This window comes from Olea europaea, unplaced genomic scaffold, assembly GCF_002742605.1.
Source record: "Olea europaea var. sylvestris unplaced genomic scaffold, O_europaea_v1 scaffold1406, whole genome shotgun sequence".
NCBI lineage: Eukaryota > Viridiplantae > Streptophyta > Magnoliopsida > Lamiales > Oleaceae > Olea > Olea europaea.
This window is the reverse complement of record NW_019231585.1, coordinates 72,918-83,391: the sequence shown is the minus strand read 5'-3', so window position 1 is coordinate 83,391 and position 10,474 is coordinate 72,918. Positions and strand designations below refer to the sequence as shown.

General features: G+C 36.5%; 2 protein-coding genes across 2 annotated transcripts; one reads left to right on the top strand and one right to left on the bottom strand.

Annotated features, from left to right (window-relative positions):
* Positions 1–59: 59 nt before the first annotated feature.
* On the bottom strand, positions 60–949 carry LOC111375709. The gene has a single exon (XM_022998574.1). The coding sequence runs from the start codon at positions 828–830 to the stop codon at positions 219–221; it is 612 nt and encodes a 203-aa protein (XP_022854342.1). The 5' UTR covers positions 831–949; the 3' UTR covers positions 60–218.
* A 2,591-nt stretch (positions 950–3,540) lies between these two features.
* On the top strand, positions 3,541–8,290 carry LOC111375711. The gene is made up of 7 exons (XM_022998577.1): positions 3,541–4,681; positions 4,870–5,186; positions 5,815–6,942; positions 7,017–7,175; positions 7,276–7,618; positions 7,698–7,768; positions 7,878–8,290. The coding sequence occupies exons 1-7, from the start codon at positions 3,808–3,810 to the stop codon at positions 8,073–8,075; spliced, it is 3,090 nt and encodes a 1,029-aa protein (XP_022854345.1). The 5' UTR covers positions 3,541–3,807; the 3' UTR covers positions 8,076–8,290.
* Positions 8,291–10,474: the final 2,184 nt, after the last annotated feature.

Here is a 10,474-nt window from a genome sequence, read left to right as displayed (position 1 = left end):
AGGATTTGAAATAAAAAGTCAGTTTAACTTATGAAAGATTCAATGATGAAAATGCCATGGAGTTGGAAGGACTATTATATTACTGTTGGCTGGAATTCACAGAGAAAACAAACTTCTAAGAAGGAAAGATAAGCGTACATGAGTACTAGTTAGAAACTAGAAGTAGAAGAATTAAGGCAACAAGGAACAGGAGGGAGGGGTTGGCAGTGAAAAAAACATTAATTTCTGCTGCTGGAAAGACTCCATTGATCAGAAAAGGGCATCGAGTCGAGTACTCCCATATTATTCCCGCATTTTGCAACAGCTCTCACACTGTCAATCAACTCCTCCGTTTTGCCCTCCTCTGATAAAATGTTCAACAATTTCTGGGGGCTAATAACCAGCTTCACTTTCCAAAATCCACCGCAACTTCCATAATACCTGCTGCAGGGAAAGGATTCAGAAGTTTTAGTGTAGGACCTTTTCAGTAATCCTAATCCCTGCTGGCTATCCAAAGACATTCTATATGGAGGGATGGCGACAAGGGATTGATGAGGCACACTGTTTGATCTCACGTGCCCAACTTGTGCGGGATTACTAGTAGTTTTGCCTGATTTGCTGTCTTGTAATGCTAAGAGGTAGTAGGATTCTCCAGCTAGTAATACTTGGTTGTGTGGGAGTGGATTCCAGAAGAGGTCATGGCTTCTAAAAATTCCATGACCCGGGAATTCATCGGTGATGGACTCAACTGTTATTGGCGCGTAAAATTCCATAACTCCGCCGTTGGAATTTACAACTCTTATCACTTCATTGTTGCATTCTCCCATGCCTCCAAGCAAGCAGTTTCCCATCAGTTTTGTGCAGCAACTAGTCAGTTTTCTTTCTGTTCTTGAATGTCAGCAGGCTTCATATTTTTGGAGGGCAAGGCAGTGATGGTAGAAAAAGAGTTGGCGGGTTATGAATACTAGTCACTGGCTGGGGTATTTGCTTTAGCACTTTAATTATTAGACCGGCCCAAAAAAAAAAGTGGATGTATATAAAGATGGAAAAGATACATGACCAGGAAAACATTTTAATTTATCACGTCTTTTTCGCACAATTCTTTTATGTTTCAAAATAAAACTGTAAATTGTAAACTATTGCGTAATTTTTCTTATTTTACTTTTCTGTTTAAATTTAGAACACATGTTAATTCTCATAAATTACAATTTAATTAATAGGCGAGAAAGAAAATATTTTGTGAACCGAATCCTATTTTTGGTTATGTAGCTAAAATTGAAAATTGGTCCAATATTAATTGATACTAAGTCAAACTAGTCTTGATTTTCATGGTCAATGCTATGTAAACAGGGTCACATAGGGCAGGCACCCCCCCCCCCCCCCCGCGGGAAAAAACAGGGCTTATGTGGCCCTGTTTGAGAAGATTTATTCGATTTTAGTTGGGGTGGTAGGATTATTTATTTATTTTTTAATAGGAAAATGGTGCGAGATACTATTTATGAGCTTGCTAGGGATTCCTGGGGCACACATTTTACTTTGTGAAGGTTGGATAATTGATTTTCTAGCATTTATCCGGTCAAATATGAATTAGGAAGAAGCATACAAGACCACTTGCTTTTTCTTTTTATCCTTCATGCTTAGTCCACTTTGGCATCCATCTATTTAAAGTAACCCTAGAAAATCACCAACGTGTTTTATTATTCTAGAAGTTTCCTTGTAATTTATCCTGGTTCAGTATTTGCATAAGTTGCTGTTTGTGAGTAAAGATCATATTAATTGAAAAGAAATCAAAATCAACCAGTTCAATCGAAGCCAACTAATGAGTTATCAAGTCAAAGTTCAATACTTGCATAGTCTTTCGAAGAGAATGAAATTGAAGTGAAGAATTATAATCTCTCTATTTTCAAACCATCTCGATATTGTTAGCTAAATCTATACCTATCCAGACTCAAAATCAACCAGTTCAACCGATATCCACTAATTAGTTATCAAGTCAAAGTTCAATACTTGTACAATCTTTCGAAGAGAATGAAATTGAAGTGAAGACTTGTAAAGTTGTAATCTCTCTATTTTCGAACCATTTCGATACGAAGAGATAAGTCATTTAGGGACAATCTATTACACGTAATTTAGAACATTTACTCTAGGAATAATGCTTTGTAGTGAAAATTGTGCTCATCACAAACTTAGGCGGTGTAGGATTTAGAATATTTACTCTAAGAGTAACGCTTTATAGCACGGGCTATGCTCATCACAAAATTTATGTGATATTGAACTCTATCATCTATGCATAATTTATTACGCAATTTAGAATATTTACCACATGAGTTTTCATCAAAAGTTTTGGTGGCATTGGACTCTACTATTGGCGCCAATGCTTAACTAATACAATTGAACTATATTATACCGCAACTTACAAATTTATTTACCAATAAATAGTGTAGCAAGATTTGATTGGGTCAAAATTTCATCAATTAGATAAAAAAATATCTCCACTTTTTAGTGACACTTCATCAATTTGTAAAAGATAATGTAAATCGTGATGTATAACAAACATTTTTTTAATACCAATCTGGTTGAAACTGATCTCCAGCAACACAACTTCAAGTGCCATTTGTTAGCATTCACTGTTATCTAAACTGGTGTCAAGCATTATCAGTGCTACATAACATTATAGTTCTTGTAGTACCAGAATTGTTCAACATTGTATCTAAGGGTGTGTTAGAACCTTTTTGATTTTGAGAAATGTAGTATGGAATAGTAGATTGATGGAGAATGTGTAGTTAAAAAAATATGAATTTTTTTATTTGTGTGTAATATTATTTTAATGAAAAATGTATGGTTGAAAATAAGTATTGTAAAAAATAAAATAAAATAATAGGTGACAAATAGGAGCTAAACTCCATTAAATTTGTCGAAAGCAATTGAAGAAAGGTGACAAAAAGCCAACTACAAGAATTCTAGTCTATTTACTCTTGAATTCAACAATTTGTTAATGATAGAAAGTAATTCGTTGGTTAAGCAAATGGATTTAACCGAAGTCTATCAATAATTTCATTTTAGACTTCGTTATTTGGTAATTGATAGATGTGAATTTGATAGAATATTCTAATTTTACTATCAAGTACGTTTGTGTCGTTAGAATTGAATCACGTCAATGGTTATGATTGAGAAAATCGGAAAATCCGCAAGGCTATATAGGAAAACCGGAAAATTAGAACCCATTCAAATATGCCGAAAAAGAAAAAAATCGGCGGATTGACACAGGAATTGACCAACTTAAATATTTTAATAGATTGTAATAAAATGTTTTGAAATGTGTGGTTAAAAATTGTGAGTTTCATTTGATTAATATTTATTATTTGATTTTATTTAAATTAAAATTAGATTTTAATCCAAGTGAAACTCTATTATATACTCTTTAGTCCTCACTAGCGTCGGATACTCCGAAAGTCACAAACGGGTCGCGAATCGCGATATTTTGGAGCAGCGCTAAAGCTACAGTAACCCACATCAAAACGTGTGACCGACGCTACTTCTTCATCCTATATTCATTTCACGCTCCCTCTTTGGGTTTCGTCCGATATTTTCTCTCTCAAACTAACCATTATATCCACTGGATATTCACCAAACAGATACACGAATTAGCCAAGTTCGACAATTTTTGCTAAGGTACGTTTTCTCGAATCCAATTTTCTCTTTCTATGAAAAAGATAATTATCTGGAGGAATTTCAATGTCTTTGCGTGGCATGTAGAATTGTAGCTCGGATATGTGGAAATTAGGGTTTGATTGAAAATAGAGTTAGGGTTAGGGATTTTAGTAAGAAATGAAGAGCGGGTCTCATCGGCTTCCCCCCTCGGACTCACACGACGATTGGGTGGATGGCTCATGGACAGTCGACTGCGTCTGCGGAGTTAATTTTGACGACGGTGAGGAGATGGTAAAGTGCGATGAGTGCGGGGTATGGGTGCACACGCGTTGTTCACGTTACGTCAAGAGCGATAAATCCTTTGCTTGCGATAAGTGTAAGACTAAGAACAGTGCTAGTGTGAGGAATGAGAGCGAGGAGACAGAGGTCGCACAGTTTTTAGTTGAATTGCCTACCAAAACGCTCAGGATGGACAATCCAGCCAGTGTTTCCTCACATAGGCCGTTTAGGTTGTGGACTGATATCCCGATAGAGGAGAGGGTTCATGTGCAAGGGGTGCCGGGTGGTGATCCTGGGTTGTTCTCAGGGGCACAAATGTCATCAATTTTTGGTCCACAGCTGTGGAAGGCAACCGGCTATGTGCCAAAAAAGTTTAATTTTCAATACAGGGAGTTTCCATTGTGGGATGACAATGTCCTAGAGGGAAAAGAAGATAAGGTGCATAAAAAAGGTGGAGATCAAAATGGGAATCAAGTTGATGATGGTGCTGGTGTTTTATACTCTCTGTCAAAGGAAAAGGAAAATATTTTGCCCACTCCTGTGGTGGATTCTATTGGTGTAAAAAGTAACAATGAAGAAGGCAAGCAGCAAGAGTTATTGTCCCCGAAACAGATGAAGGAGAGAAGCATGGTGCAACCTACCCTGGAAAACTGTGAAAAACATGAGAAAAAGGAGCTCAAAAATTTGAATAATCAACATGCAAAGAAAATGGTTGGGAAAATTGAGAAAGAAGGAAATTCTAAAAAACGAGCTGTTCTTTTGTCTCATGCAGGTATTTCATATATTCTTTGATTCCTAATTTTTTAGTTACGATTCTTTTAATTGGCAATATGAATCATGTTAGTTTTGTGAATATTATTTTTTATTTTTTTATTTTTAGAAAAATAAGATGGACTGGCATTTTGTGCCTGAACTGTTGTAGATTGATTAACTAATTTTGTTTTTCATATACATTACTAGCTTCCACATTCTCAAGCAATGGAAAACAATTAGAATTTTCTGAAGATAGAAACTCCAAGACTTTCAACGTTGATTGTCAGGGCAACAAGAATGTTCTTGGTGATCAAGTATCTAATGGTCTTTGTGATAGTTCTACTGATATAGCTTCAAGGGAGCAGACAACTTTAAGAAATGATTCTTCAGGAGGTGCAATACCAAGGGAAGACGACGGACATCATCAAGGCTTGGTGAGGTCAGATGTATCATTTAAAGCCAATGTTGATGTTGCATCATTGGTAGAACACCACGATTCTCAGAGCAATCCTGTAAAAGAAGAGGTACAGCTAAATGCACATGATGTAATTCTCATAATCTGTGTTTTGTCATGAGTATTCAGTCTTCCATAAATATAACTTCATGCCATTCAGCTAGCTCTAATTAATCTTGGTGTCGGAGAAACTAATATCTTATCATATTATGGTTAGATAATGCAGCAAGTTTTGTATGTATACCACTGAACTAATTTGCTTCTCTCTAATTTCTCCTTGAAATTCACATGCTTCATTGACGGTTTGCCATGTAACCCATGCAAATAATTGGCATGATGCCTAGCGATTGTGGCCCTATAAAGATAGGTGGAAAAATTAAAATTAAAATGAGAAGAAATTAGCAAAACATTCGGTGTTTTGCTGGGCGTGTTCGTCATGTTCATCTGCTCTCAGTGCATTTCAATGATTAGACATTATATATATGCTGTTTGTATTCTCGTTCTAGTTCTTACCAGCAGAGGTTAACAGACTCTATTAAGATGCCTATTTCCTTTTGAGTTGTTGCAAGCTGTTCTTTTCTTGATTATATTTAGAAATGCTTTTTAAGAGGTCATAGGCCTTGTAATTACATTCCTAGACGCATCCTTGAATTAGCAGTATTGACACCTTCTCTCTCTCTCTCTCGTGTTTAAATTAGGTTGTGGTCGGTGATCTTGAGAGCTTGGGAGATATTCAGGGAGTTGGAACTGGAAGCGTTGGGATTAGCTTGCATGACAGAGAGCCTGTTGCTGGAGATGTCCAATATTCAAATATTGAGATTGCCAACTCTTTACAGCCTGATAAGAAACTGAAAGCAGAGGTAGATGTTAATAATCACGGATGCTTTAATGCCTGTGCTTCATCTCCAGATGATTTTAAGATGGACAGCATGAGAGCTGCTGTCCAACATCCAGAATCTTCCTCTGATCTTTTGTCTGAGAATGCTAAAGTGACTGACAACTCAATAATAGGTCCAGATGCTAGTGACTTCCAGGTGCTAGATGGTGATAAGATGCTAGATGTTTGTAATTCTAAAGACAAAACTAATCAATTGCAAGGTGACACCTATAAATCTAAGCAAGAACCAGCAGGTTCAGAAGGTTCATCTGGAGCAAGACAAATGTTTTCAGGTCATAAACATGGTTTAAAACCAGTTTTAGATTCATGTAAATCCAGTGGCTCAGTCACAAACCATTCAGCAACTTCATATAAGCGGAAGGTAGTTGTTTCTGTTGGCAAATCCCCTTCCATGTCAGCCAGTGTTGCGATGTCAAAATCTTCTGACATTAACATACCTGCAGCTAATCAAAATCAATATGCTGGTGGTAGACTGAAGGGAACGTCTGAGAGCAAAGTTAGAAGTGTGAAAGATAATGCCTCAACTAATGTAGGTAGGGATGAAGATAAATGTGCGAGGCTGAAGAAAATACCCAAAGAACATCCAAGATCTCATGGTTATGCTGCAAAAGTACTTCAGCCAGCCAAGACATCAGAGGCTTCAGATTCTAAGAGAGCCCCATCTGATTCAAAGGACTCTGCAATTCATTCCTCCACTAAAGAACCTTCTGTGTCCCATGTATTTGCTACCCCAGGCTCTGGTGAGTGTGCAAGTTCACAGCAGACAGAGATTGTGTCAAATTTTCAGAATAAAGCTACAGATTCTGTTTTACCGCTTAAAGGGGAAAAGACTAATCAGCCGGGTAGCCAATCATCATCTAGAGGAAATGCATCTTTATTGCATGCTCCAGCTTCTTCTAGCGTATCCACAATGCTCAGTGATGAAGAGGTATGGACAGTACTATCCCTCTCAGTTTCCTCCTTTTTAAGAAATCTTATCCTCATCTGCTATGCCATATGCAGTATGCTCTACTTTTGCATCAAGAACTCAATAGTTCTCCTCGAGTGACTAGGGCACCACGCATGCGTCATGCTGGTAGTTTACCTCAGTTAACATCTACTACACCGACAAGCATGCTAATGAAGCGAACATCTAGTAGTGGAGGAAAAGATCATGCCTTGGTGAGCATGCTTGACTTTTCTGCTTGGTGAACCTTTAGCGGTATGATTTTTTTGACTTGTTCTGATCAGGTAACTTGTCTCATGTTTATAAATTCTGCAGGGCTCCAGAAGAAAAACCAAAGATTTTGCTAAAGATGGTTCACATAGTTCTCGGGAGGTTGACAATGAAGCTAAGAGGCCCTCTTCACGTGATAACAGGAGACGAGATCCTGAATACAACTCAGATTCTGTTTCCAAAAGAGAAGCCGATGGTGGATCAGTTAAAGGCACTCACTCTATGAAGACAAGTAACTCTTCTGTCTCCACATCAAATCTGAACAGCAATTTATCATCCGCTGATGTAACAAATGGACAAAATTTATCATCTATTCGCCACTCACCAAGAAACGTTTCTCAAGAAGATCAGGAGATGGTTGGCCGTCCTACCAATCGCACTTTGCCTGGTTTGTGCCTTTCCATGAAAATCTTCGAAATTTTGTTTTTCAGTATGGTGCAACCGTCCCATCCATGTTTTTGTTATAGGTTTGATTGCTGAGATCATGAGTAAAGGCAAACGCATGACATATGAAGAACTATGTAATGCAGTTGTACCGGTGCGTTTTTGATCAAATGATAAGCTGCTGTTCTGCATGCCCAAGCTCATTACAATTCTTCAAAATAAAATTGAGAATAATGTCTTTTTCAATTTTCTCATATCTGCAGCATTGGCCTCACTTGAGGAAGCATAATGGAGAGCGTTATGCGTATTCAAGTCACTCCCAGGCTGTTCTTGATTGTCTGAGGAACCGAAGTGAATGGGCTCGCTTGGTTGATCGTGGTCCAAAGGTATGGTTCTGTTGTCTCTCAAAATTATATTTTATCTGGCTCAGGAGTATGAGCTACTATGTTCAAGTAAATTGAACTGGAAATTTCATTTTGCTTTCAGATGGAAATTTCATTTTGCTATCTTCTGAACTTTTACATCCTGCATGTTTATTTGCAACTATCTTGTCCATTTGACTACTTGAATATGTGCAGCAGTATGCTTTGGGAATTAAATGGTGTGTTAGTGCTGCATCTCCATCTCGATGTGTGAAATTGATAATATTTTGGGTGGCTAATAACTAGCAATTTGTGTATGTTAAAAGTAATTACAATTTCTTAGTCTTGGACATTTTACTGTAGCAAGACATGTCTCGTAGTGAATAATGATATTAAAAAGAAATTTTGGGCTTAGCTTTGAGGTCATCTGGAGTCTTGACTTACAGGTTAAGTTCTTGATAGATCGCTGAAGCAATGTGATAGGAATCTACTAGGGGTGCACATGGTTCGGTTTGGACGGTTTGTGACAAATTTTCAAACCAAACCACTTAAAGCGGTTTGAAATTTTTTCAAACCAAACCAAACCAATTCAATTTTCAAACCAAACCAATCCAAACCACTTTTTTCGGTTTGGATCGGTTTAAAATCACGGTTTAACGAAAAAAATGTACATCGAACAAGTTAAATCATAAATTTTAATCTTAAATATCCCGTTGAAATATAAATATTAGTATTATTATAAATACTATGAAGAAATATTTTTCAGTTCTAATAATTCAATGTAGTGAAACAATTTGTTCTAACCTCTTAATCAATAATAATTGGCAAAACATCTTCAGTAGTAACAGATGATTCGTTATCTGCATATAACAAATATATGCATTTATTAAAATTAAATGGTATAAAAAACTATAAAATAAAGTGAATAGAAAGATAAAATACGATAATACCTTTTATAGGTTTTTCTAAATCATCCAATGCTTTTACTTATCCAAATATTGACGAATCACAATAGGTTCCTTGTTACTATGTAACCAATTCTTAGTGCAAATCACTGCCTCAACCATCTTTGCATTCAATGAACTCCTAAAAGGATCGAGAATTCGACCACTAGTAGAGAATGCAGACTCGGAAGCAACTGTAGATATTTGAATGGCTAACACATCTTTGACAATTTGGGAGACAATCTTGTACTTATTTTCATTCAATTTCCACCAATTTAATATGTCGAAATCATCATTGGTCAAATCTTCACAACGATCATTTAAATAATCCATCAAATCGTTCTTCTCTGCTTTAGTTTCTTGCATAAGCATAGCTCTAAAAATTGAGGGAACAGGTTTAGAAGTTCCAAAAGTAGTTTGTAAAGCACTTTGGCTTCTAGGTTGAGTAGCATCCTTTGGTGGGACTAATGGTGGAGTCATCATTTCCTTATAGCATTCATATAACTTGTGAAGCGTGTTTTCAACTTTTTTTTAACATGTTTGCAATTTGTACATCATAAATAAGTTCAAACCCAACTTTAAGTAATTCCAACTTGCATCTAGGGTCAAGAACTGTTGCTATGAACAACAATTGATTAAACTTTTCAAGATTGCCCCAATACTTATCATATTTTCTTCTCATGCTAACTGCCATGGATCCTATCATACTATTTGGCTCTTTAGCTAATTCATTCAACTCCGCATGAATTTCACATATTTCTTGAAAGAAAGTGTTTGACGTTACATATAAAGAGCCACTAATTTTCAATGTCATATTATAAAAAGTCTTCAAGAATCCAACAAATGCTTCTGCTTGGTCCCAATCCACATGTGTTGGTGGTCCATCTATATTTTTCCCATTAGACCTTTCTTCATCAAAGTACTTTGTATAGTTTGCATCACTTTCCAAAACATCAAATGCTTTTTTAAACTTTATTGCGGCTTGCAACATCATGTATGTAGAATTCCATCTAGTTGATACATCCAAACATAATAAACCTCGAGACTCAATATTTGCATCCTTGCAACTCTCTCGAAATCTTTTTAGTCGTGTTGGGGAAGATCTAGCATGCCGTATAGCATTGCGAATAGATGAAATAGCATTGCTAATTTCTTTTAATCCATCATAAACTATAAGATTGAGAATGTGAGCACAACAACTCATATGAAGCATTTCTCCCCCAAGAACTAGACCATTCTTCTTCTCTAGAAACACAACTCTTCAATTTCATTATTGCTATGTCATTAGATGAGGCATTATCAATCGTCACACAGAAAATCTTATTAATTTCCCAATCCTGAAGGCAAGATATCAATTCCTTTCCTACCATATCACCCTTATGCCTGGGGACTTGGATGAAACTTATGATTCGTTAATTAAGTCTCCAATGATCGTTAACCCAATGAGAAGTCAAACACATGTAACTTACATTTTGTATAGATGTCCAACAATCAGTAGTCAAACAAACCCGGTGTTTACTCAATTCTTTCCTCAATTTCTTCTTCTCATCAAGA